This window comes from Nipponia nippon, unplaced genomic scaffold (genome assembly GCF_047370975.1).
Source record: "Nipponia nippon isolate SJK-2023a ecotype South Korea unplaced genomic scaffold, ASM4737097v1 scaffold_42, whole genome shotgun sequence".
NCBI lineage: Eukaryota > Metazoa > Chordata > Aves > Pelecaniformes > Threskiornithidae > Nipponia > Nipponia nippon.
This window is the reverse complement of record NW_028262361.1, coordinates 368,791-394,346: the sequence shown is the minus strand read 5'-3', so window position 1 is coordinate 394,346 and position 25,556 is coordinate 368,791. Positions and strand designations below refer to the sequence as shown.

The 25,556-nt window shown below is 70.0% G+C and overlaps 4 protein-coding genes across 13 annotated transcripts in view; 3 read left to right on the top strand and 1 right to left on the bottom strand.

Moving 5' to 3' along the window:
* DNM2 (dynamin 2) overlaps nt 1-9,871 on the top strand; it is a 34,876-nt gene extending 25,005 nt beyond the window's left edge. For 5 of the 8 annotated variants that reach the window (XM_087778046.1, XM_087778042.1, XM_087778048.1 and 2 more), the window contains 7 exons: nt 621-734; nt 4,160-4,269; nt 4,676-4,787; nt 5,177-5,341; nt 5,732-5,964; nt 6,107-6,361; nt 6,780-7,636. In XM_087778046.1, the coding sequence (XP_087634172.1) occupies nt 621-734; nt 4,160-4,269; nt 4,676-4,787; nt 5,177-5,341; nt 5,732-5,964; nt 6,107-6,361; nt 6,780-6,849 (1,059 nt within the window). In that variant the 3' untranslated portion in view covers nt 6,850-7,636. Of the gene's footprint in view, nt 1-620; nt 735-4,159; nt 4,270-4,675; nt 4,788-5,176; nt 5,342-5,731; nt 5,965-6,106; nt 6,362-6,779; nt 7,637-9,700 lie in introns of those variants that run through there. The other 3 variants (XM_087778044.1, XM_087778043.1, XM_087778047.1) reach the window with 2 other exon arrangements.
* Nucleotides 9,872-10,168: 297 nt separating this feature from the next.
* Nucleotides 10,169-12,472, bottom strand: TMED1 (transmembrane p24 trafficking protein 1). Of its 2 annotated transcripts, none has more exons than XM_087778056.1 (4): nt 12,214-12,472; nt 11,618-11,715; nt 11,345-11,537; nt 10,169-10,633 (listed from the first exon to the last, which is right to left on the bottom strand). In XM_087778056.1, the coding sequence occupies exons 1-4, from the start codon at nt 12,370-12,372 to the stop codon at nt 10,415-10,417; spliced, it is 669 nt and encodes a 222-aa protein (XP_087634182.1). In that variant the 5' UTR covers nt 12,373-12,472; the 3' UTR covers nt 10,169-10,414. The 2 variants fall into 2 exon arrangements, with proteins under 2 accessions (XP_087634182.1, XP_087634181.1); XM_087778055.1 differs by having other exon boundaries at nt 10,172-10,633; nt 11,324-11,537; nt 12,214-12,471.
* A 1,055-nt stretch (nt 12,473-13,527) lies between these two features.
* CUNH19orf38 (chromosome unknown C19orf38 homolog) lies at nt 13,528-16,645 on the top strand. Of its 2 annotated transcripts, XM_087778053.1 has the most exons (9): nt 13,528-13,938; nt 14,406-14,518; nt 14,629-14,928; nt 15,020-15,100; nt 15,215-15,301; nt 15,656-15,683; nt 15,837-15,880; nt 15,974-16,011; nt 16,139-16,645. In XM_087778053.1, exons 2-9 carry the CDS (start codon nt 14,482-14,484, stop codon nt 16,253-16,255), a joined length of 732 nt encoding a protein of 243 aa, XP_087634179.1. In that variant the 5' UTR covers nt 13,528-13,938; nt 14,406-14,481; the 3' UTR covers nt 16,256-16,645. The 2 variants fall into 2 exon arrangements, with proteins under 2 accessions (XP_087634179.1, XP_087634180.1); XM_087778054.1 differs by lacking the exon at nt 15,656-15,683.
* An 876-nt stretch (nt 16,646-17,521) lies between these two features.
* On the top strand, nt 17,522-25,460 carry CARM1 (coactivator associated arginine methyltransferase 1). The gene is made up of 16 exons (XM_087778049.1): nt 17,522-17,695; nt 20,702-20,827; nt 20,921-21,027; nt 21,113-21,217; nt 22,016-22,126; nt 22,346-22,523; nt 23,203-23,293; nt 23,406-23,487; nt 23,586-23,671; nt 23,784-23,873; nt 23,958-24,095; nt 24,388-24,477; nt 24,547-24,659; nt 24,804-24,881; nt 25,033-25,101; nt 25,179-25,460. Exons 1-16 carry the CDS (start codon nt 17,551-17,553, stop codon nt 25,313-25,315), a joined length of 1,746 nt encoding a protein of 581 aa, XP_087634175.1. The 5' UTR covers nt 17,522-17,550; the 3' UTR covers nt 25,316-25,460.
* The last annotated feature ends 96 nt before the right edge of the window (nt 25,461-25,556 follow it).

Below are 25,556 nucleotides of genomic sequence, written 5' to 3'. Positions count from 1 at the left end.
CTGAGGTCTGCTTTTTACGGTGCTCCCGGCACCGCCGCGCTGCGTGCCGACCTTTGGGACGGACCGGCACCGGCACCCCTCTGCGGGACACCCCAAAACAGCCCTCGGCAGAGACCGTAACGCCCCCGGGCAGCTCCGGTCCTCTCTTAAACCCGAGACACGCTCTGAATTCCCGCCTGTCTCGTCCCGGTGGAGCACTGGAGCGTTTGCTCTCCCTCACCTCTCCTGTCCGGCGCCGGGCTGCTGCTGGCAGACTGGCACCGGCGGCGAGGGGGAGTTAACGCCGAGTTGGGTTTGGATCTGACCGTGCCGCAGCATCTTACCGCGAGCGCGGGCAGGGGCTCGCTGCTTTTCTCGCCCAGCTTTGGGAGCTAGAAGAGCTCCAGCCGTCCCCTCGCGTGCTGCTAGCTTACCTCGGAGATGGGCGTCTCGAATTCTGCCTGGTCGAGGGTCTTCTGCTGAGGCAGGGGCTTTCTGTGAAGGGACGAGGTGGGCTTTCGGGCTGAGGAGCGCTTCCCCTTGCTCCCCGTCGGGGGAACTCCCCCGGAGACTCCACAGTAGCCTGTAACCTCTTCTTCCTTCCTCCCCTCCGCTCCCTGCCACCGCTCCTCTGTCTGCAGGTGATCCGCAGAGGCTGGCTGACCATCAACAACATCAGCATCATGAAGGGAGGCTCCAAGGAGTACTGGTTCGTGCTGACGGCCGAGTCGTTGTCCTGGTACAAGGACGAGGAGGTACGCGCGAGCGGGGAAGGACGGGTTTTGGGGGGAGGCTCTGCGATGCACGGGGCTCGGGTGGGAAGACGAGAATTAGCGCCCGGGACTAACGAGCGGCGTCCGTCTCCTGGCGTGCAGGAGCGTGGGTCTCCTCTGGAGGGTGCCCTGCAGACGCCGCACGGTCCCAGCCAGCGAACTCCGCTCCAGGCACTCCCCCATTGTGTAAACACAGAGAAACCAGGAGAGGCTGGCAAGCGGAGGTCCTGCGGGCTCCAGCCGCCCGGCCCCGAGCCCTGGGGGGGCGGCCGCGCCGTGCGGGCCCCCCTGCCCTGCCTCTTTCGGGGAAGGTTTTCTTTGTCTCCCATCGCTCTTGTTGCAAGACCTCCGAGCGGGATCGGGGACCTCCCTGTACCTCCCTGCCCCGTCCCAGCCCCCTGAGCCAGCTCGGCAGCCGGTTCCCGCTGTAACCGTCTCAGCACAGCCGAGCCAGAGGAGCGATGCAGGGGGTCAGGAGGGAAACCATCTCCCTTCGGGGAAAGGAAAACCGCCGGCGCTGCGCAGGCCTTGCCTGAGGGTAAAGGAAAACTTAGTCTTTGACCCCCTGGGACCGTTGGTTTATTGTCACCAAGCCCCAAGCCCCCTCTCGGCCGTTCCCCGTGGGGTGGCAGCGCCGGTCTCGCATCGCGCGTCGTCCAAAAGCCGCATTCGGGCAGGAGGTGCCGATGGGGTTAATATCCCCACGCCGGGGTGGAGCTGCTGCCGCGTCCGAGCGGGAAAGATCTCGAGGCTGGAGGGAAGTGGGAAATGGGATCGGGGCTGGGCAGGAACCGGCTGCGGCCCCCGGCGCCCTCCCAGCAAGGACGCCCGCGGCATCTCCGCTGCCCAAAGCCTGGGCAGCCCTGCCTGCGGCGGGCAGGAGGCGCGCGGGGGGCATCGCGCGCTCTGCGTGCCCGTGCGGTGCCCCTGCCACCCACCCTCCCCCAGAGCCACCCCGCCAGCGTGGGGAGACCGCAGCGTGGGGAGGGAACCCGGTTCCCTCCGCCCCGGGGGTTTCTGCGTGCCGGGACCCCGCGGGTCCCTTCTCGTCCCCCGCCGGCATCCGGGAAGGGGCCGCTGCTGCTCCCGGAGCCGTTTGTCCAGCCCGTGTTGGGGGATCTGCCCCGGCCCTCGCGCTGGACATCCCGCTCCCCGGCGTGCCTGGGCTGCCGGGGCGTCGGTAGCTCACCCCTGCCTGGACCCGGCATTTCACCGCTCGACCAGAGCGATTTCTTTGGGCTCAACCCTCCCGGGAAGGGGCCGGTGGCAGGACCGGCATCTCCTGCCCGCTCCGTGTCCGGGCTGCCGGCGCGGGCGCCGGAGCCAGCATCTCCTCCGTGGCATCGTGGTCTCGGTTGTGCCGCTTTCGCATTTCAGATTTTCCAGCATTTCCGCCCCCACAGTCTGAAAATCGGCCCCCGCTCTCGCCTTTCCCCTTACGTCACCGGCCTCCCGGCCAGATGCTGCGGCGGGGGGGCCGGCGTGCAGGGCGCTTGGGGGTACGCAAGGGGCTCGGTGCGGCCGCTGCCTCGCCAGAGCCCAGCACGCGGGTCAGAAAAAGGAGACGTGCACACAACTTTTATTTCCCGGCAGCTGGACATCGGGCACCCGAGCAAAGCCCGGGCTTCCTTTGTTCATCCTTTATCTTCCAAGCGCGCTGCAAAGGTGAACGTCTCTCCCCAACGCCGGAGTCAGATTTTAACCTCTCTTCCCCGGCCACCCCCCCAGCCCTCTTTTTTAAATCTGCCTCCTAAAAGAGAAGGAAACATGGTGAGCTGATAAACCTCCCCCCGGCGCGCTTCCCCCCTCGGAGCCCGCCGGTGCTCCCCTGGTTTCCTGCGCGGAGGCCTCTCGGGGGGCGCGTCTGGCCCCTCCGCGGCGGGTAATGAGAACCAGCCGGCCGGGGATGAATGAGGCTCTGTCTTCTGCGAGCCCGGCTCTCCCTGCCCCCCGCTACCGCCGAGCCCCCGCCGTTAAAAACCGAACGGCCGAGAGCCGCTACGCCGGCACCCAGCACCCTGGGCTTTGGGGGGGGATGCAGCCCACCCTCTCGCCTCCCCGGGCTCCCCCCCCGCCTCTGCCCTCCCGCTCGCGCCGCGGAGGCAAAAACCGAAAAAAAAAACCCCACCCCAAATCCCCAAACCACGCCGCCTCCGTAATTCGGAGCAAAAGCTATTTAATCTCCCCGAAAAGGGCCGAAGCCGGGCTCGCTCCCCCCTTACCTTGCGGCTGCTGGGGCGCTGCTGGGGCGCTGCTCGGCCAAACCCGATCTAACCAATGTGCAGACTACTGTACAACTTTAAACCCTCCTGAACAGGTAGTCTGAACACTGGGCAGGCTGGGCTGGAGTCTCCGGCTTCCCACGGCATCCACGGGGGTGGCTTTTATTTTTAATTTCTCCCCCTCCCGTTTTTTTTTGGTTGGTTTTTTTTGTTGGTTTTTTTTTTTTTTTTTTTTTAATAAGGAGAGAAGCCCGATGGGCGAAAGGAAACTGCTTTGTCTCCCTTCTGACGTGGCAAAGTCCTTGCAACCGAATCCAGTCTGGAAAAAAGTTGTGGGTTTTTCAGGAAATCATGAGGAGGAGTGTGGGGCGGCGGGGGAAGGGGGGCGGGGGGGGAAGGCTTTGGGTTCGTGGCCTCTCTACAAAGGCGAACGTCACTTTTTGGGACCGTGTGCGCAGCATCTGGAGACAAAGTGGAGCTGGAGCTGTTCTAAACAATTCCAGATGTGGCGTTTCGGCAGCCACTCGGCTGGGTGGCCCCTCGGCGGGGCTGGAGAGCAGCCTCTTAAATCAGCAGCCGTCTTCGTGCCAGACTGCGAGGCCCCGGCTCCTTCCAGCCATCTCCCCTCCGGCAGGGACGGGCGCTGGGGGGAGAGTCCTGGGCCCCCCGGGAGCGTGGGCTCCGGAGGAGCCGGCCCCATCCCGCGCCGAGGGAGGGCAGCTATGGCAGCCCGTCCGGCAGCGCCCTGGAGCTGCCCGCAGACCTGGAGGGACCAAATCCCTTTCTCCGGTGGCTTCTTCGGCGCTGCCGGCTGCCTCCTTGGGAAGGCAGGGCAGCCGGGTAGCCAGAGCAGCACCGAAAGGGATTCGCGGTCCGTTCTTGTGCCGGAGCCGCAATCCAGAGCGCTGCTAATTCAGGGGGAGCGGATTGCTCCGTCCCAGGGAAGGCTCTCGGCTTCGGTCAGGGGACCGCGTGCGGTGGGCCGAGCCGAAAAGCGCGTCTTGGTGGAGCTTCTCTGGTGCGAGCTCGGGGAGATCGCGGCCCCTCCGTCGCAGGGGCTCTCGTCCCCGCCGTCTTTCCTAGGGGTTGGGTTTTCATCCCGCTCAGGGCGTCTCGTTAGCGCGAGCGAAGCGCCGCTGTGCCCGCTCGCTCTCATCCCTCCCTTCCTCTTCTCCCCCCTTCCAGGAGAAGGAGAAGAAATACATGTTGCCTTTGGATAATTTGAAAATCAGGGACGTGGAGAAGGGATTTATGTCCAACAAGCACGTCTTTGCCATCTTCAACACGGAGCAAAGGTAAGGGCCGTGCGCAGCGGCGGCGGCCGGGCACCTCCCGAAATCCCTTCGCTCTCCGGGTATCGCAGCGGGCTCGAGGCGCGGCCGAACGCGCTCCGTGGTTGACGGGCTGATGGTTGTGCCCGTGCCTCGGTTGCCGCTGGGCCAAACCCGGGCCGTGCGTCCGGCTGCCCCGTCCAGCCGGCCTCGTGCTCCGAGGCAGGAGCGTCTGGGATCGGGCAGGAGGGGGATTTCTCCAGAGGAAGCAGCAGCTTGCCAATGTTTGTGTACACATTCTGGAGGGATTTCAGGCTTCCTGGTGTCGAGGGCTCGTGGTGCGGGAGGCCTCGCCGGCCTCCGCTGAGCCTCCCGTCCCCGACCCGGCCTCCGCGCTCCTCACCCCCGGCTCTGCTCCTTCGTCCCCTAGGAACGTGTACAAAGATCTCCGGCAGATCGAGCTGGCCTGCGACTCCCAAGAAGACGTGGACAGCTGGAAAGCCTCCTTCCTCCGAGCGGGAGTTTACCCAGAGAAAGACCAAGTAAACACTCCCTCTGCCTTGCCCGAGCCCTCCCGGCGCAGGCTGGCCGCGGGGTGCTGCCTGAGACCGGCCCGGGCAGCGGCTGCCCGAGGAGCCTTCAGACTTGGGAGCCCTTGGCCTGGGGCCTGGGCTGTCGCAGTAGGTTCTCGGATACCCTGGAAAATGCCGCGGTATCGCAGAAGAGGACGAACTTTGTAACGCGGCGCTAGTTTGTGCTGCCCAGCTGATGGATCTAGTCGTTCCGGGCTACGAAATGAACTCTGTTTGAAAAAGCACCCGCGTAGGATGGAAATAGGTGGAAGGGACAGGGAATAAGTGTGGAGCAGAGGGGTTTCTTTCCGGGTCAGTCAGATCCCGACAGTAACTTGTGCCCTGCTTTCCCTGAGCAGACCGAGAACGAGGACGGCGCCCAGGAGAACACCTTCTCCATGGACCCCCAGCTGGAGCGCCAGGTGGAAACCATCCGCAACCTTGTCGACTCCTACGTCGGCATCATCAACAAGTCCATCCGGGACCTCATGCCAAAGACGATAATGCACCTCATGATAAACAATGTGAGTGGCTGCGCTTGGGGGCGGCGGGGAGGGAGCTGCTGGGGCTTTTCGGGGGGATTTCGGGGTCCTCGTCACCGAGCCAGAACCGAACAATGGGATTTGGCGATCTTTCGATCCTTCGTTTTCATGGCTTTGTGCTTGAGCTGCTTGGCAGCAGCTTTGCTGAGAAGGCGCTTTGATTCTTGGCGTTTGCTCCCGCCCGGTTCTCGCAAACCGGGGACGCAGAACCCTCCTGCGAGCCCTGAGTCGCCGGGGCTCCGCGCGCCTTCCGGAGCCGGCAGAGGTGTCCCCCGGCCCCCGCTGCCTCCGCGGCTTCGGCTCCTCCCGCGTCCGCCCGGCCGCTGCGTTTCCTATCGCGGGGGCCGACCTGCGCTCGCTGTTTCTCTCTAGACCAAGGATTTCATCCACTCGGAGCTCTTGGCCTACCTGTACTCCTCCGCCGACCAGAGCAGCCTGATGGAGGAGTCGGCCGACCAGGCGCAGAGGCGGGACGACATGCTGCGCATGTACCACGCCCTGAAAGAGGCCTTGAACATCATCGGGGACATCAGCACCAGCACCGTCTCCACGCCGGTTCCCCCGCCCGTGGACGACACGTGGCTGCAGACGAGCAGCGGGCACAGGTAGCCTTGGCGGGGGCGGGATGCCCGGCGGGAGTCAGCGGGGCGGACGACGGGATAACTTGGATTTGGGCTTTTTCCTGGGGGAAGGAGGGCTGCGGGCTGCCCGCGCTCCGTCCCCTGAGGTGCTCTCTCTCCTCCGCAGCCCCCCGCCTCAGCGCAGACCTCCCTCCACCATCCTGCCGCCGGGCCGGCCGCCGGCCGTCAGGGGTCCAACGCCGGGGCCGCCCCTCATCCCCATCCCCGCCGGGGGACCCTCCTCCTTCGCGGCTCCCCCCATCCCCTCGCGCCCTGGGCCCCAGAACATCTTCGCTGCTAATAACGACCCCTTCTCAGCCCCTCCTCAGATCCCGTCGCGGCCGGCACGCATCCCCCCCGGCATTCCTCCAGGCGTGCCCAGGTAAGACCCCGTTTCGGCAAGGCTCCCCGGTGCTGGGGGAGGCTCTCGCCCCGGCGTCCGGCCCTCCCAAGGGGGCCTGGGGTGGTCCCGGGCCCCCGGGGCTGGATCCTCACCTTGGGCTGAGCTTTTCCGAGCGCCCCGATGCCTCCGCGGTGTGAAACCCCTCGGTCGGGAGGGGAGTCGGCGGCTCGCGGTTTCCGCGGCGGGGCTTGGAGCCTCGCTTCTGCCCCCAGCGCAGCCCCCCGCTTCCCCTTCCCCACGGGAGGATCGGCGCCGGGCGCCGATCCCTCCGCGCCGCCGGCAGGCAGGGACCGAGGTCCCGCTGGGACGCGGCCCGGAGCCGAGCCGCCGCCGCAAGGTCTCCTGGCGCCGCCGTCCCCCCGCTCACGCCTCTGTTCCCCTTCTCTCTTCTTCGCAGCAGAAGACCCCCCGCCGCACCGAACCGGCCCACCATTATCCGCCCGGCCGAACCCTCCCTGCTCGATTAACCGCCCAGGGGCTGGTAGCGACTCCCGGAGCGGCTGCCCCGACGCCTGCCGCTTTCCTTTGCCGTTTGGGCGGGGGGGAAAAGGGGGAGGGGGGGAAAAACCAACCCAACCCCGTCTCTAATCTCTTGTTTTTAAAACCACCCTACCCGTGATCAGCTCAGCGGAGCGGTGTAACCGCGGCCGATCCCCGTCAGCGCGCGAGCGTCCTCGCCCTCCCTCCCCTCCGCTGCGCCGCAGCCGGCAAGCGGGTGGTCGGCACCGCGCCGGAGAAGCCCCCCAGCACCGGGCGCCCCCGATCCCGCTCTGCCCCCCCCCCGTAGCATAAACCGCGGGGGATTATAGATATTTTTGGGGGGCGAATATTGCACTTTGTGGGAAATCCCCCCCCCTCCCCCGCCCTCCGGACACGCCGGCGCTCGCCGGTCGTGCCGTGGGATGGCCTGAATGTACGCGACGGGGACGGGGGAGCTCGGAGGCGGCCGACTCCAAAACCGCCGCCTGTCCTTGGCTGCGCCCAGCATCTCCTAGAGCCGCCGTCGGGGCTGATCAGATTCCCGCCTCCTCGCTTTCTTCCTCCTCTTCCTCCTCCCCCCCAGAATTTTTGTATTAATATATTATATATAAAACTTAGCGATTTTTGGTTTTCTCTCCCAAACCCGAAAGTCGATTGCTAATCTTGACCATAGTCTATATTTCAGTTTTTATAGCTTTGAGGAAAATTTATATATGGAAAATGATGGGACTGCAGATAGCGATTTGCTAATAAATCTAATCCGCCGCAAAGCAGGAGCAGACTCCCCAGGTTCGTCCTTCCCGCGCGAGGCGCCGGCTCCGCAGCGAACCTCAGGTATTTCTTCCGCGACGCCCGCCCTCGCCCCGCTCCGGCCCCGGCGCCTGCCGCAAAGCGCCCGCCGCGGCGCAGACCCACCCTCGGCCGCCGGCGACGCCCCAAACCGGGCCGATCCGGGAAAGAGACTTGGAATAACGTGCCGGAGCATCGCGGCCGGCTCCGCGCCCTCCCGCTTTGGTGTCACCGCGACCCCTCGCCGGGTCCGAGGAGGAGGAGGGAGCGTTTCTCCCCGCTGCCTCCGGCACTGGGCCTTCCCAGGGCTCCGGCTGCTCCCGGTAGCCCCCTGCGAGGCCGCCGAGCCCCGGGGATTCGTGGCCGGGGGGAGCTTTGCTCTGGAAGCCCCGGGCCTCGGCCCCCGCGTCCGCAGCGTCCCCCCTCTGCCCGCTCTGCCGCTGCCTTAGAGAACGGTGCCTTCCCCGGGGAGCCGGCCGCCCCGCCGCGCGCTGGCGGGGAGCAGAGGTTGTAAATATTTCTACAGACTGCGTTAATTGTATAAAAAAGAAAAAAAAAAAGGAAAAAGAACCCCCCGACCCGACGATAACGTAGGTTTTTAAAAACATCGCCTCCAGCCCAGCGCGGAGACGGGGCTGCGGCGCGGCCTGCCTTGCTCGCGCCCTGCCCGTCGCGGCGAGGCGGCTCGCGGCCCGTCCCCCAATTAATCCCGTCATCGCCGCGCTGGCTGCCGTCGATGCCAGCACGCCCCGCGTTTCGGGGGGCCGGCGGCGGCGGCCCCGGCGCGGCTCTCGCCCCGATGCGTGGCCGGTGCCGCCGCCTCCCCGGCCCGGGGTCCCGGCCGGCGCGCGCCGCTCTCCCCGCCGTCGCCAGCGCCTCGGGGGCCTCCCCCTCGCTCGCCGCTGGCCAAACTGGCCAAACTGGCCCGCTCCGCTCCTCTCCCTCCACTTTGCCAACGCGTAAGTGCCTCCGGTCTGTAGCCTATTAATAAACTAAAAGAAAATAAAAAAAAATAAATAAATAAATAAAGGGAAAAATACAAATTTTCGGTGGAAGCCTCTGGCGCTTTGTGGTGGTTTCGGTCTCGCCCTTTCCTCCTCCCTCCCCCCGATGGCCGGGGGGGTCTCGGGCCCAGGGGGGCTTTCGGGGCCCCACGGCCGCCGCGCCGCAGCCCCGCTCCCGGGACAGCCGCCAGCCCCGCGCCCGGAGCCGAGGCCTCGCCAGCGGCCGTTCAAAAAAAGGGAAAAAAAAACCCCAAATCTTTATTATCCGCATCCTCTGCCTAAGGCCCGCGGGTGCCGCCGGCGCTGCCCAAGCGCGGCGCTCCCTGGATTTCCAGGAGTCCTTGAGCGCCGGGGCTGCGGGAGCCGTCGGAGGAGGAATTCCCGGCTGGAGCGAGCGGGGCTGGTGCGGGGCAGGGGCTGGATGCGGCCCCGCAGCCCCCATTCCCCGCCGCGGAAACGCTCAGTGCCGGGGGATGAACCGGAGCTCAGCCGCGTCTGGCTCCGGCCTGGCGAGCGGCTCTGGCTGCCGTCACTGCCGGGATCCGGGATCCAGCCCCGCCAGCCGCTTTCCCGGTGGGATTTACCCTTCAGCCACCGGAGCGAGGGATAAATTGGCCGAGGGCCCGGCCGCAGGACGGTGCTGCGGGATGCGCCCTCGTGCCGGACGCCTGCGGTGACCTTGGCCGTGGTGGGCAACGCGACGAGGTCCAGGGGCGGCCGGCGCCGCTCCCGGTGCAGGGTTGGACCCGCTGCTCCGGCGTGCACCGGAGCGTGCCGGGAGCGGGGCCGGCTCTGGGGCAGCTGGACGTTGCGCGGAGAGGGATTTTGGGGGGATTTTGCCGCGGAGCCGGTGCCGGGCGGCGCGGCGAGCGCAGCCGTCGCGGGGTTGGTTCTGCCCCACGGCGAGCGCCGCGCCGGACGGGACAGGACAGGGCTGCAACCAGGCCCTGACCGCGTTCCTCGCCGCCGCGAGCCGGGGAGCACCGGGCAGACGGCAGCGCCGGTCTCCCTAAACGCTCTTTTTCTTCTCTTTTCTGCCCCCCAGGAGAGCGGCTCCCGCCGCGCCGCCCCGGCCGTCCTGAGCTCCGCCGGCCCCGCTGCTCCGCTCCCATCCCGACGCCGCGGGGACGCAGCCGCGCGAGGCCTCTCCCACCGCGGGGCTGGAAAAGGGCTCCCGGGCCCGGGCTGCTTCGCCCCGGTGCGAAACCCCCCCCTTGCCGGGCAGCGAGGGGCTCCCCGAGCCGGGCCGGGCTCTTCCGCCACCGTCGCCGCGCTGAAATTGTGATTTCGGGGATCGATAACCAACCCCCCCGGCCCGGGACCGGCTCCGGCCCCCGGTGACGCCGCACCGCCAAAGTTGCGGGCAACTCCGCGCTCACCGAAGGGATTTTTTTCTTTTCCTCCCCGGGGCAGCGGCGCCTAAAGCACCCCCAGCGCTCCCCCCCTCCGGAGCATTTCTCCCCGTCTGCCCCAGCCCAGCGCCGCCCCCGTTTACGGGCGCGATTTGCCGCTTAAATTCCCTTTTCTGGGCATTTTTAGTGCTCGGCCTCCTCCTTGCGCTCAGCAGGGGCCCCTCGGGGATGAGCGTGGGGGGCAGCGCCCCGGGGTCGCCCCCAAACCTCCCTCCCCCGGGGTTCGCATCGCCTCCGAGCCACCGCGCTGCAAAGCCGGGCAGGTTTAATCCCGGCCGGGAGGGAGAAGCCGCGGCCGGAGCTCGGCCCTCCTCCGCCGCCGTCCCCGTCTACGTCCCCCCCCCCGTCTACGTCCGCGCCGTCCGTTTGTCCTCGAAGAGGCTCTTCAGCAGGTAGACCTGGAGGAACGCCACCACCACCAGCAGGGTCAAGTTCACGGCCGACCAGAAGTTCACCCGGCCCAGGTTGCTCTCCTGCAGGTTTCGGTCTCGGGCCTCGAAGGCTCGAAGCAGCGTCTGCATCTGGATGCTGCGCTCCAGGCGGCTCCTCATGGTCTCGATGGATTCCTGGGGAGGGGACGGGAGGCGCCGGTGGGATCCCCCCGCTCCTGCCGGGATTCCGGGAGGGTCTGGGTGGGAAGGGGCCGCTCGCAGCCCCGTCCAACCTGACCCTGACCGGGGCCGGGGCCGGGGCCGGGGCCCCCCCCGCTGAGGGCGGGGAGAGCCGGGCACAGGTTGCCCAGCGAGGCGGGAAGAATTTCTTCCTTCCATCGGCTGGGAATCTCCCCTCTTTTCGTTCAAAACCCTTCCCCCTCGCCCCGTCGCCGCGGGACCGACTCAAAAGCCCGTCCCCGCCTTTCTCATCGGCGCGGCGCGGTGCCGTAAGGTCTCCCCGGAGCCGCCTCCTCTCCGGGCTGAGCACCCCCGGCTCTCCCCGCCTGCCCTCCCAGCAGAGGGGCTCCAGCCCTCGGAGCAGCTCCGTGGCCTCCTCCGGCCGCGCTCCCGCGGCTCCCCGTCTTCCCTGTCCCGAGGCCCCCAGAGCTGGACGCAGAATCGGAGAATAATTTAAGTTGAAATCGTGAGATCATCGCGTCCAACCGGAAACCTGGCGCTGCCGGGGGTCTCGGCGGCGTCGGGGGGGCGGAATCCCCCCGGCCGCGGTGCCGGCGGTGCCGCCGCGGCTCCGGGCTCCGCAGGCCGCCTCGCGCCCGGCTCTTCCTCCTCCGTCCCATCCCGGCCGCCGCCCCTCGCCCCCACCTTGATGTCCTCCATCTTGACCTCCAGCGTCTCCTCGGGCTCCGCCGCCCCCGCCCAGCCGTCGCCTTCCTCCCCCTCCTCCTCCTCCTCCTCCTCCTCCTCCTCCTCCTGGGCGCTGTCGAAGATGAGCTCGAAGAACACCAGCTTCTCCGAGATGGTGCTGAAGGAGTTGTCGAAGCAGAGCTTGTAGTCGCCGGCCTCGGTGGGCTCCACGCTGCCGGGAGAGGAGGGCGTGGCAGGGCGCGGCGGGGCGCGGCGGGGCGGGGCGCGGCGGGGCGCGGCGGCGGGACTCACGTGTGGGCGCCGTCGGAGCGGCGGCGCTCGCTGGCCAGCAGCAGCCCCGAGGGGCTCTCCAGGGAGAAGTCGACGTCCAGCCCGGCCCCGCCGATCACCTGCCGCGACCGGGGATGGCGGCGCCGCCACCGCGACCCCTCCCGCCGCCGGGGACCCCCCGGGACACCCCCCCCGCCCCCGCCGCCGGCACCGCCTTCCCCGGTGCCCGCCCGCCCCAGGCCCCGCCCCTCCGGTACCGGATCGCCCAGGCCCCTCCTCTCCCGGTACAGGCCCCACCCCCCAGATACCGGTTCCCCCAGACCACGCCCCCTCCGGTACCGGTTCACCCCAGGCCCCGCCCACTCCGATACCTGTTTGCCCTAGGCCCCGCCCCCCCGGCACAGACCACGCCCTCTCCGGTACCGGATCAGCCCAGGCCCCGCCCCTCCGGTACCGGTTGGTCGCAGGCCCCGCCCCGATACAGACCCCGACCCCTCCGGTACTGCTTCATCCCAGGCCCCGCCCCTCCGGTACCGGTTCACGCTAGGCCCCGCCCTTCCTGTGCAGGCCCCGCCCCTCCGGTACCGGCCCGCCCCAGGCCCCGCCCCCGCCGGTACCTGGTACTCGGCCTCCAGCGAGGCGTTACCGGGCGCGCCCTGGTAGAAGCACTCCCGGCGCCCGGCGGGCAGCACGAACGTGACCTCGGCGTCGGGCGGCGGCGGGGCGGCGGCGGGCCCGGCCCACAGCGCCAGCAGCCACAGCCACGGCGCCGCCATTGCCGCCGCGCGGCCCCTTTAAGCCAGGCCCCGCCCCGCCGGCGGACGGGGTGGCCGCGGCGGGCGCCTGAGGCGGGAGCGGCGAGGCGGGGCTTCAGGCAGCGCCTCGGCCGCCCGCAGCCCGGGGTCCTCGCCGCCGCCGCGTTGCCCCGCCTCTCCGGAATCCTCGCCGCTAATTGGCTGCTCCCTCCCGGCGCCCCGCGTTCACACTTCTCATTGGCCGGCGCGGAGCAGCGCCCGCCCCCTCGGCGGCTCGCCTCAGCCTGGCGGCCGCGGTCGCCCCCGGAGGGGAGCCGGGCTCCCACAATGCACCGCGGGGGGCCGGGGCAGATGTGGGCGCCCTGGGGCAGATTTGTGTGCTTAGGGGCAGATTTGGGTGGTTAGGTGCAGATTTGGGGGGCCCTGGGGCAGATTTGGGGGCCCTGGGGCAGATTTGGGAAGCCCTGGGGCAGATTTGGGGGCCCCTGAGGCAGATTTAGCGCGTTAGATGCGGTTTTAGGGAGTCCTGGGGCAGATGTAGGGGGGCCTGGGGCAGACTTAGGGGGTTAGGTGCGGTTTTAGGGAGTTCTGGGGCAGTTTTGGGGGTCTTGGGGCAGGTTTGGGGGGCCCTGGGGCAGATCTGGGGGGGCCTGGGGCAGATTTAGGGGCCCCTGTGACAAATTTAGGGGGTTAAGTGTGGTTGTAGTGAGTCCTGGGGCAGTTTTGGGCAGGGCCGGGCAGATTTGGGAGGTCCTGGGGCAGATTTGGGGGGTTAGGGGCAGATCTGGGGGGGCCCTGGGGCAGATTTAGGTGGTTAGGTGCAGGTTTGGGGGTCCTGGGGCAGATGTGGGTGGTTAGTTGCAGATTTGAGGGGCCCTGGGGCAAATTTGGGTGGTTAGGTGCAGATTTGGGGGTTAGGTGTGGTTTTAGGGAGTCCTGGGGCAGTTTTGGGCAGAGCCAGGCAGATTTGGGAGGTCCTGGGGCAGATTTGGGGGCCTTGGGATGGATTTGGAAGGTCCCAGGGCAGATTTAGGTGGTTAGGGGCAGGTTTGGGGGGCCCTGGGGCAGGTTTAGGGGCCCTGGGGCAGGTTTGGGGGGCCCTGGGGCAGGATTGGGGGGCCCTGGGGCAGTTTAGGGGGCCCTGGGGCAGGATTGGGGGATTAGGGGCAGGTTTGGGGGGCCCTGGGGCAGGTTTAGGGGCCCTGGGGCAGTTTAGGGGACCCTGGGGGGCTGGCAGAGCCGTGCCGGGCTGCAGGGCCGCCCCCCCGGCCGGGCGCTGGCTCAGCCCCGGGGCTCGGCCTCCCCTTCCCGGGGAAATGGGGCCACGGGGCCGCATCCGCCCTCCCGCCGCGGCTGCCAGCCCCAGCTGCCCCCGCAGCCCCGATTCCTCGCCGTTTCGGGGCGGCCGCAGGAAGAAGCAGGCGTGGGCCGAGCGGGCGGGCGCATCCGGCACACGGTCGCCGCCGCCTGTGCCCCGGCGCTCCCCGCCCGACAGCCGCGGGCCGGCCCGCGTGGTCGCGTCCCTCGGGAGCGGCGACTCCGGGAGCAGCCCCTCGTTTTCGCGCCCGCGTCGCCGGCCCCGACGAGGTGCGTCTCCTTCGGATCGCGGGCCGGCGTCCGGCCGTCTGTCCCGCCTCGCGGGCAGCTGCCTTTCATTAGCAGGCAAAGCGATTCCCGCCGAGGCCGGCGGCGCCGGCAGGAGCCGGATGTGCCGGAGAAAAAAACCACAGGAGCTGTTTCAAGCCATCCGACCCCGGCGAGGGTCCCGGTCGGGCGTTAATCCAGAGCGACGCCTCGTTCCGCCCCGTTTACACCTCTTTTTTTGATGGTATCGTGCTAATCGGGGAGCGAGCCCCGGGAAATCCCGTCCCGCGTCCGAGGAGCCGGTTCCGCGCGGAGCCGAGCTCGCGTCGCTCTGGTTATTGGGTGGAAAAAGCCTTTTTTTGTGCAACGGGGGGGGAATCGCCCCAATCTGTACGCGGGGACGGGCTGTCATTTCCTTCCTGGGTGATGAAACTTCATCTTGAGCAAATCCTCCTCCTTCTTCTTTTCAGCGCGAGCTCCTGCGCCTCGGGGTCTCCGCGGCGGGGCCGCCCCTCATCCCGACCCCGGAGGAGGAGGAAGAGGAGGATGAGGCTGAGGCTGGAGTTTCTCCTCCTCGTGGCGGGTACGTTTTCCTCGCCTCCGCCCGAGTTCGGGTTGGCCGAACCGGAATTGGCCACCGCGCCGGTCGCTCGGCGGTCGGATCCGGCTCCCCGCTCACCGCCCTTCTCGCAGGAGCCGTGGCAGCGCCGAGGCTCTCCCCGGCGCCGCTGGGGCTCCTCTCCCAGGAGGACGGGGGTCCCCCGACCATCACCTGCCTCGCCCCGCGGAGCTACGCCGGCAGCACCTTCGAGCTCTTCGCGGTGGGCGCCGGCGTCCCCGCCCAGAGCGTCTCCGCCGAGCCGGACCAGCACAAGGTTGATTTCATCCTGGATGGGGCCGCCCCGGCCTCCCGGTGCTACCGGTGCCGGTACCGGAGCTATAACGGCAGCGCCTGGCAGACGTCGGCGTTCAGCATGGAGATCGTGGTGAACGGTGTGGGCGGTGGGGCCCCACCGGGGCGGCGGGTGGGGTCCGGGGTGTGCCGGGAGCGCCGCCAACCCAAACCCGGCGTGTTTCTCCCCAGCTTCTGGTGACGACGGCTGTGATCCCCCCACCGCCGCCCCGACCGGCCGTCCCCTGCCCACCTCCACCACCCTGCAGCAAGGTACTGGCACGGGGGACCCGCCCGGCTCGGCGGCAGCGCCGGTGGCTTGTTCCCGGTGACCCTCCGCGGCCGCGCCGGGGGCTTCCCTGCGGGTGACCCTCTCTTCCCTTCCAGATCGCTCCTGGCTTCTCCCGGTTGCCGTCAGCGCGGCCGGCGTGGTGCTGCTGCTGGCGGCGACGGCAGCGGTGGTAGCCTGGCGAGGTGCGTGGGGCGTGGGCGCTCTCACCGGCGTGGCCGTGCGCGCCCGTAGCCGGGGTGTGCCGGCTGTGCCGACGGGGTTTGGCACCTCCAAGCTCCCCCCCGGGGTGGCACATAGTCCGGGGGCGAGCGTGCCAGTGCCGGTGCTGTTAGGCGAATCCCTTGCCGCGTCCCCACCGATTGCGGGCGAGTCGCCGGCGGCGGGAACCCCCCGGGGGGCCGCGGTTCGGGGCGCGGTGACCCGAGCCGGCTTTCAGGCACCCGCTGGGTCCTCCCCGGCGTCACCGCGCGGCTCTGGCCACCCCCACGGCTGAGCCCGGCTGCGCCTCCACCCGCCTCTGTTTTCTCTCTTGCCAGTCGAGGCCAGGAGACGGCGGGCAAGGAGGTGAGAGCGGCCGGAGCCGGCGGGGACGCGGCTAAACCGGCCCCAAAACCCCCGGGAGCCCCCGGCCGAGCTGCGGCGTCGGGCTCCCCGCTGCTTCCTCCCTGCCCGCACGCGCCCCTGCCCGCCGCGCTGCCACCGGCTTTGTTTTCGCAGGCAGCAGGCGTCTTGCTGGACGGAGACGCGGTTCCCCACCACGGGTGAGGCCCAGACCCCCCTCGGCAGCCGGCGCTGCCGCTTCCCTCGGCCCCCGGCCCCCCAAAAACCTCCCCGTCCTCTTTCTCTCTCCACAGAGCTTTGCTATGACAACTGCGCCTACGCCGTCGGCCTGGTGAGTGGGGGGCGGCTGGGGGCCCCGCGCCCCGGCCGGGGTTGGCTTCGGGGTCCGCTGGCGCGGCACGGGCTCGGCACGGGCTCGCCCGAGCGCCGGCTCACTCCCGCCTCTCCCTCCCTGCAAGAACGCGCAGGCGGGAGCCGGCGGCAGCACCGGCGCGTCCCCGGTGTCCCCCCAGAGAGACCCCCGGGTGTCCCCCCCGCCGGCGCCCCACTTCAGCACCTTCAGGTCCTTGGCGTGACCCCGGTGCTGCCGTCTCTGCCGGCGCTCCCCGTGGCACCGGAGCCCGGCTCCTCCCTTTGCCGGGGAGCACGAGGAGCCCCTGGTGCGACCGCGAGGGAAGGGACCCTGTGAAGTCACGGTTGGCGAGACGCCGGCACCGCGCCGGCCGCGGGACGTGCCAGGGGCTTCCCGGAGCTGCCGGCGAGACCCCTGGCAAGGGAGAGGTGGTGGTTTGGTGCCGGAGCTGGCAAATGGCCTTCATCCTCCTCCTCCTCGCACCTTCGCCTCCAGGGAGGCCGTGGGCGCGCGGTGGAGCCGGGCTGGGTGCCGCAAATCGGGGTGTCTCTGTGCCGGGGCGTCTCTGCCGCCGGAGCCGGCTCCGGTTCCAATAAAAGTGTCTGGTGCCAGGTGCCGGTGCAGGATGTGGGCGCCGCGTCCCCCATGTGCGTGGCCTGGCAGCGCCTGGTGTCCGGTGCCGCCGCGGTGCCGCGTGCTGTGCCCGTTATCCGGTGCTGTCTCTGTGATCCCGGTGCCCACTGCTCGATTGCCAGCACCGGTGGTGGCCCCCAGTCCCGGTACCCAGTGCCGTTCCCCGGTGCTGGTGGCAGCACCCGGTCCCCTGTCCCCGGTGCCGGTGGCAGTACCCGGTGCCAGTACCCGGTACCCAATGCTGTTCCCCGGTACCGGTGGCAGTCCCTGGTCCCTGGTGCCGGTCCCCGGTGCCGGTCCCCTGTCCCCGCTGCTGGTGCTGGTGGCAGTCCCCGGTCCCGGTACTCAGTGCCAGTACCTGGTGCCGGTGCCGGTCCCCTGTCTCTGGTACCGGTCCCCAGTGCCGGTCCCGGTCCCTGGTGCCGGTGGCAGTCCCCAGTACCAGTCCCCTCTCCCCGGTGCTGGTGCCCAATGCCATCCCCTGGAGCCGGTACCGGTCCCCTGTCCCCGGTACCGGTCCCTGGTGCCGGTGGCAGTTCCTGGTACCGGTCCCTGGTGCCGGTAACGGTCCCCAGTCCCGGTGCCCGGTGCCATCCCCCATCCCCAGTGCCGGTCCCCCATCCCCATGCCAGTACTGGTCCCGGTCCCTGGTGCCGGTGCCCAGTGCCGTCCCCCGGTCCCGGTCCCGGTCCCTGGTCCCCGGTGCCGGTGCCCAGTGCCGTCCCCCGGTGCCGGTCCCGGTCCCCGGTGGCGGCGCTGCGCGGCCGCCGGCCGCTAGGGGTCGCTCCTCCGGGCGGCGTGGGGGGCGTGGCCCGCGGGGTGGGCGTGGCCGGGCGTGGCGGGGGGCGTGGCGGCGGGGGCGGGGGGGGCGGCGGCGGCTCCAAGATGGCCGCGGTGTCGGTGTTCCCCGGCGTGCGGCTCCTCACCATCGGGGACGCCAACGGCGAGATCCAGCGGCACCAGGAGCAGCAGCCGCTGCGCCTCGAGGTCCGCACCGGCCCCGACAGCGCCGGCCTGGCGCTCTACGGCCGTGAGTGCGGGCGGGGGCCGGCCCGGCCCGGGGGGGCCTCGGCCCGGGGATGGGGGGGCCGGGAGGGGGGCTGGGGGGGGAGTTGTGGGGCTGGGGGGTCCTGAGGGGCTGGGGGGGAGTTGGGGAGCTGGGGGGGTCTCGGGGGCTGGGGGGTTCTGAGGGGCTGGGGGGAGTTGGGGAGCTGGGGGGGTCTCGGGGGCTGGGGGGGAAGTTGTGGGGCTGGGGGGTTCTGAGGGGCTGGGGGGCAGTTGTGGGGCTGGGGGGCAGTTGTGGGGCTGGGGGGTCCTGAGGAGCTGGGGGGGCGTTTGTGGGGCTGGGGGGAGTTGTGTGGCTGGGGGTCCTAAGGGGCTGGGGGGAGAATTGTGGGGCTGGGGGGTATTTGTGGGGCTGGGGGGTCCTGGGGGGCTGGGGAGGTCTCAGGGCTTGGGGGGGCAGTTGTGGGGCTGCGGGGGGTCCTGGGGGGCTGGGGGGGTCCTGAGGGTCTGGGGGGGTCCTGGGGGGCAGTTGTGGGGCTGGGGGGGTCCTGAGGGGCTGGGGGGTCCTGAGGAGCTGGGGGGGCGTTTGTGGGGCTGGGGGGAGTTGTGTGGCTGGGGGGTCCTGGGGGCTGGGGGGAGAGTTGGGGGGCTGGGGGGGGGAGTTGGGGGGCTGTGGGGACAAGGCCCGGAGCGTTAGGATGGGGCTGGGGGCGTGTGGGGGGGCGTGGGGGGGCAGGGGCAGGAGGGGGGGCTGGGGTGGGGGGAGATGGGGGGCGAGGGGGAGGTGGGGATGGGGGTTTGGGGGTGCGGGGGCAGAATGGGGGGGCTGCAGGTGCCTGGGGGGCAGGGGGTGGGGATGGGGGGGACGGGGCGGACGGAGCCTGGGGGTGCTGGCCCCGTGGGCGCAGGGCGGCGTTGGGGGGCCGGGGGGGGGGGCGCTTTGGGGACCGGTGCCGTTCGGGGGGTGCCAGCGCCGTGCCCCCCCCCCCCCCCCCCCCGCCTGGAAAGGGCAGCGGCAGCCGGGGGGGGCGCAGAAAGCTGCGTCCCGGCGGCCGGTTGCCGGAGGCTGCGGGAAGTTGATTCCTGCCCCCCCCCCGCCTGAAATAGCCCGAATTTGGTGACCTTCCAGGCGCCGCGGCGGCCGGGGGCTCTCTCCGGCGGCCGTTAGCGGGGGACGGGGGCTGGTTTCCCGGCCGGTGGGCGCGGTGTCGGAGCCGAGTTTTCTTTGTTTCCGTGCAAGAATCGCGGTTTTTTCTTTTTTTGGGGGTTCCCCCCCCCTCCCCGCCCCTTTCCCGAATCCCGGCGGCTCCTGCGCTTTGTGCTCGGCGAAGGCTGGGAATACGCCGGTGCCGGCACGGCGCTGCCAGAGCCTCCGCGTCCTCCGCGCCTGGCCGGTTTTCCCGCGATTACCGGCGGAGACGTCGGCTTTACGGCCGCACCGTCGCGGGGCAATAACGGTCTGGCCCCCGCTAACGACCCGCTCCAGTGAAATTAATTGATCGGCACGAGTAATTAACGTGCGGCAGCCGTCCTGCGCCGGGTTTGGGGGAGACCCCGTCCGCGGTGCGGGACGGGGCAGGGGAAACTGAGGCACGCGGGGCCGGCTCGTCCCTGCACCCGTGGCTCGTCCTGCCTCGGCGCCGGCCCGGCGCTTTCTCGGCCTGGGTTTCCTCACCGGCTGCCGAAGCTTCGCCGCGGCTCAGCCAGGAGGCGAGGGGACGCCGGTGGGGAGCCGGACCCGCTCCCCTCAGGCCAGAAATGAGGCTTTAAGCGAATTTCCCGTGGCGAGAGCGAAGCTTCGCCTGGGGCCCGAAGGTTATTTCGGTTTTTGGCGGGCGCCGGGGGTTGTCCCTGTGCCGGCACGGCCCTGCGAGGTGCTGGCCCTCGGCTCCGTGGCTTCTCCGGCCCTCGCCGCATCCCGCTGCTGCGTCCGGCTCGTCACCCTGCGCCGACCGGCCTCCAGCCCCCCCCTGCCCCGGCGTCATCCCCCTTTTCCCGGCGTTTGCCAGAAAAGCCTTTGTGTGGCCGGGGGTCTCTCGCTGCCCTTTCAGCGCCGGGGCGGCCGCCGGCACATCTGCCGGCCCTTTTTCATCGGCCACAAAGAGCCCGGAGGCCCGGGCTGACAGCCTGATTAACGCAGCTGGCGGGAATTTGCATTTAATGGCTTTGCCGAGCGGCGCCACGGGCAGCGCCGGGCTCGGTGCCGGTGCTGCCGCGGCCTTGCCGGGGTCTCCTTTGGGGCTGGAAGCTGTGGATCGAGCTGGAAGCCCCCCGGCTCGTTTCCCTCTCGTCGCTCCAAATTAATCGGGCCACTTAACGCACCGCGCGGCCGGTCCGGAGCGGCGACGTGCCGGGAGCCAGGCCAGCAGCAGGCAGGGCTGCCTGGCGCTGCCAGGGCGAGAGGGACCGGCGGCAGCGAGATGCCGGGGAAAAACAGGTTTTGCCGCGGCGGCTCGTTTGGTTTTTCCGGCGGGACGCCGTGTGAGAAAGGCAGCGCTGGCTGGAGGTGCTAATTACCCGTTCGCCGCTCCCCGGCTTCAAAGCGGCTAACGAGGGAACGCCGTGATGCCCGCGGCAGGAGGCCGGCGCGGATGCCGGCAGCGCCCGCAATGGGGAGGCTGGGGTGGCCGGTGCCGATCCCGGCTCCCGGCTTGGCCACGGGCAGCTCGGTCCCCTCGTCCTTCCTCGCGGCATCGCTCGGCTTCGCCGGGGGGTCCCCACAGAGCCGGGGGTCCCCGCCGCGGCAGCGCCGGGCAGCAGCGCCGATCGGCGTTTCTGGCTGCTCCAGAGCCCCGTAAACCCCCTTGGCTGCGGGTGGGGGGTTTGTCCCCCCCGCCGCGCCTCGCGACGCCGCAGAGGTTAATTAGCCTAATTGCGTGTTCTCCCGGTCCCCTGGCGCCCGCCCAACGCGAGGGAGCGGGATGCGGGTTGGGGCTGGGCGCGGCGCGCGGGCAGCGGGGTCCGACCGGAGCCGGTGGGGGGGGCTTTGCCGTGCTCTCACCCCCCCTTTTCTCTCTCCCCCCCCCCCCAGATGAAGACGTCTGCGTGTTCAAGTGCTCCGTGTCCCGCGAGACCGAGTGCAGCCGCGTGGGCAAGCAGTCCTTCATCATCACGCTGGGCTGCAACAGCGTCCTCGTCCAGTTCGCCACCCCCAACGGTGCGTCGCCGCCCCGGGCGGGGGGTTTGGCTTCGCCGGGACCCCCGTGCCCCCCCCCCGGCCCCGGCTGAAGTCCCCCTCCCTCTTTTCCAGATTTCTGTTCCTTTTATAACATCCTGAAAAACTGCCGCGGCCACAACACGGAGCGCTCGGTCTTCAGCGAGCGGACGGAGGAGTCCTCGGCCGTGCAGTACTTCCAGGTGAGGGGCTGCCCCGGCCGGGCGCGGCCGCCGGCAAGGCTTTGGCGTCTCCGGTGACGCCGGGGTCCCTCTCTGTCCCCCCCAGTTCTACGGGTACCTGTCCCAGCAGCAGAACATGATGCAGGACTACGTCCGGACGGGCACCTACCAGCGAGCCATCCTGCAGAACCACAGCGACTTCAAGGACAAGGTCAGCCGGGCGCCCTCCCCCCACCCCCCCGCCCGGGACGGTAATTTTGGGGAAAAGCGCCTCGTTTCGGTGTCTGGCTCCGGCTCCCGTGGTCTGCCGTGCCGGATTGCCCCGCGCGCTCGGCCGGGAAAGCCGTTACACGCCGGAGCTGGAAGAGGCGCCTCGATTTGGTCGTTCCTCCCTTTTTTTTCCCACAGTTCCGGTGCTTTCCCGACTCCTTCGTAGCGGTTTTATTTTTAATATCCCCGCAAAACACGGCCCGGCCGCGAGCGCGCGGGAGAAGGGACGGTGGCCAAGAGACGTGTGCCGCCGGCACCGGGGCGCTGCCGGCTTCCCGCACCGTCGCCGCCGATCCCCCTAATCGGGGGGTTAAATATAGGATCAAAGAGGATTTGGGCGCTCGGGTGCTGTGGGCTGGCTCGGCCGTGGGGCTCTTAATCCCGTTCTTCCCGGGGGCCCAGCCCTCGGAGCTGCCGTGGGGCCTGGCACGATTCGGCGCGGTGCCGGGGTGGGATAACGCCCCGGTCGGGTCCCGCTGCCGAGCGGAGCTGGCTCTGGGCGCACAGCTCGTTACCGGAGCTTCTAATTAGCGCTTCCAGCCGGGTGGGTGATGACTTGCTGGAGTCAGTTCCTTCTCCGGAGCCGGTTTGCTCCGCCGCCGATCGGCGCTGCGGTGCAGTTCCCCCGCAGCGGAGGGGCTGTGCCGGTGCCGCCGCCTTGGTCTTCCCTCTTGGGAATCCGAATCTCGGGGTCCCCGGGTGCCGGTGGTTCACCGTATCCTCGCCGTCTCCCTCCCAGATCGTCCTGGACGTCGGCTGCGGCTCCGGCATCCTCTCCTTCTTCGCGGCGCAGGCCGGGGCGAGGAAGATCTACGCGGTGGAAGCCAGCACCATGGCCCAGCACGCGGAGGTGAGCGGCCCCGGTGCCGAGCTGGGCGGTCTCGCGCCGAACCCCTCCGGGATCGCGCCCGGTTTGAGCCGTGCCCCTGCGACCCGGTGCCGCTGGGATGACGGCGCTGGGCCCGCGGGGCCGGCGCGGCTTGGGGGCTCTGCCATCCCGGGGGGGCTCCCGCGGGGCGGCTCCTCGCCCCCCTGAGCGTCCGTCGTCCCCCCCGTTTTCCCGGGGCAGGTGCTGGTGAAGAGCAACAACCTGACGGACCGGATCGTGGTCATCCCGGGGAAGGTGGAGGAGGTCTCGCTGCCCGAGCAGGTGGACATCATCATCTCCGAGCCCATGGGCTACATGCTCTTCAACGAGCGCATGCTGGAGAGCTACCTCCACGCCAAGAAGTACCTGAAACCCAGCGGTGAGCGCCGGGGGGGCGCGCGGCCGCTTCCCGGCGGGGCTGGGGGCTCCTTCCCTCTCCGGATGCGCTGCTGCCGGACCACGAGCCTGGGGAGGGGGAGCGGCCGCTTCCCAGTGGGACTGGGGGGTTCCCGTTGGCCCGGGGGGCTCCTTCCCTCCCTGGATGCGCTGCTGCCGGACCCCATGAGCCGAAGGAGGGGGAGCAGCTGCTTCCCGGCGGGATTGGGGGGTTCCCGCTGGCCCGGGGGGCTCCTTCCTGGTCTGCCAGACCCTACAAGCCTGGGGAGGGGGCGCAGCTGCTTCCCGGTGGGATTGGGGCATTCCCAGTGTCCGGGGGGCTCCTTCCCTCTCCGGATGCGCTGTCGCCGGGCCCTACAAGCCCAGGGAGGGGGAGCAGCTGCTTCCCGGTGGGATTGGGGGGTTCCCGTTGGCTCAGGGGGCTCCTTCCCTCCCCGGATGCGCTGCTGCCAGACCCCACGGGCCCAGGGAAGGGGATCAGCTGCTTCCCAGCGGGATTGGGGGGTTCCCAGCATCCTGGGGGGGGTCTTTCCCGGTCTGCCGGACCCCACGAGCCTGGGGAGGGGGCGTGGGCGCTTCCCGTCGGGATTGGGGGGTTCCCGGTGTCCCGGGGGGCTCGTTCCCGGGCCGCCGGACCCCCAACGCCCCGCTCCCCCGGCCAGGGAACATGTTCCCGACGATCGGCGACGTCCACTTGGCCCCGTTCACGGACGAGCAGCTCTACATGGAGCAGTTCACCAAGGCCAACTTCTGGTGAGTCCGGCCCCGGGGAGGGGCCGATCCCGATCCCGATCCCGATCCCGACGCCTTCCCTTGCCCGGGGGGGGCCCGGAGCCGCCCCCTCCTCACGCCCCCCCCCCCGCAGGTACCAGCCCTCCTTCCACGGCGTCGACCTCTCCGCGCTCCGAGGGGCGGCCGTGGACGAGTATTTCAGGCAGCCCGTGGTGGTGAGCGGCCCCCGCGGGGGGCACGGGGAAACCCTGGGGGGGTCCCCGCGGGTCGGGGGGGTCCCCGCCGCTGACCCCCCCCCTTCCCCCCGCCCCAGGACACCTTCGATATCAGGATCTTGATGGCCAAATCGGTCAAATACACCGTGAATTTCTTAGAAGCCAAAGAAGGCGACTTGCACAGGTGGGTGGCGGGCGGGAGCGGGCCCGGCCGAGCGCCCCCCCAGCCTCGGGGCGCCCCGGGGTGCTGGGGGGCTCGGAGCCCCCCCCGGCGACGCCGCGGCTTTGCCTTCCAGGATAGAAATCCCCTTCAAGTTCCACATGCTGCACTCGGGGCTGGTCCACGGCTTGGCCTTCTGGTTCGACGTAGCCTTCATCGGCTCCATGTAGGCGGGGGGGGCCCGGGGGGGCCCGGGGGGGCTGCGGCCGGGCCTCACCCCCCCCCCCCGCCGCGTTTCTCGCCCCCCCAGAATGACGGTGTGGCTCTCGACGGCCCCCACCGAGCCGCTGACCCACTGGTACCAGGTCCGGTGCCTCTTCCAGTCGCCGCTCTTCGCCAAAGCCGGCGACACGCTCTCAGGGACGTGCCTCCTCATCGCCAACAAGAGGTGGGGGCGCGGGGGGGGGCGCCCTTGGCGCCGCCGCCGTCCCGGCTTGGGCCGCGATCTGGTTTTGCCGCGCTCCCTCGGCGCCTCGTGCCGGCAGCCGGAATGGGGGGGGGGAGGGGGGGCCCTGCCCCAGTTTCGGCAGCGTATTTATAGCCCGCGGCGGGGCGGCCGCGCCCCAGATGCCGCCGCCGTTCCCGCTGCCCCCCGGGGCCGGGGTGGGGGGGCCGGGGGGGGCCGGCCCCCCCTCGGGGCGCGGTGTGGGGGTCTCACGGCCCGCTCCCCCCCCCCCCAGACAGAGCTACGACATCAGCATCGTGGCGCAGGTGGACCAGACCGGCTCCAAGTCCAGCAACCTCCTGGACCTGAAAAACCCCTTCTTCAGGTAGGGCCGGGGGGCTCGGGGGGGCGGGGCGCAGGGCCCCCCCGCGCCTCACTGCGCCCCCGCCCCCAGGTACACGGGGACGACCCCCTCGCCGCCCCCCGGCTCCCACTACGCCTCCCCCTCGGAGAACATGTGGAACACCGGCACCACCTACAACATGAGCACCGGCATGGCCGTGGCTGGTGGGTACCGGCGGGGATTCGCCGCGGCGGTGACGCCGAAAGCCCCGGTCGGGGGCGGGGGGGTACGGGATGATGGGGGCGGGGGGTTAAACCCCATTTTGGGGCGGGGGGCCTGACCCCCGGCGCTCTCTCCCCCCGGCGCAGGGATGCCGGCGGCCTACGACCTCAGCAGCGTCATCGCCGGCGGCTCCAACGTCGGCCACAACAACCTGATTCCTCTGGGTGAGCGCGGGGCTGGGGGGGGTCGCACCCCGCCTGGGGGAGGGCCCGCCCCACCTCCCCCCGCCTGGGGAGGGGGTCCCGGGGCTGGGGGGGGGTCCCAGGACGGGGCAGGGGGGTCCCGGCAGCCCCCCAACCTCACCTCGCTCCGCAGCCAACACCGGCATCGTCAACCACACTCACTCCAGGATGGGCTCCATCATGAGCACGGGCATCGTCCAAGGTAACCCCCACCCCGGGGACCCCCCCGCCCCCCCCCCCCGGGCCCCCCGCACCCCCCTGACCCCCCTCTCCCCCCAGGCTCCTCCAGCGGCCAGAGCGCCGGCGGCTCCGGCACCCACTACCCCCTCAACAGCCAGTTCACCATGGGCGGCCCCGCCATCTCCATGGCCTCCCCCATGTCCATCACCACCAACACGATGCATTACGGCAGCTAAGGGGCTGCCGGGACTGCCAGCGCCGGCCGCCGCCGCGGGGCCGCCCAGGAGGGGCCCCCCCCCACGCCACGACGAAGCCGCCCAGCCCGCGCTCGCGCTCCGCTCGTCGACGCCGGACCTGGAGGGGTTTTGGGTTTTTTTTTGTTGGGTTTTTTTTTTTTTTTGAGTTTTGGGTTTTTTTGGTTTTTTGAACGCAAGGCCGGAGCCGCCGGCCCCCGCGCCGCTCGGGCGCCGTCTTCCG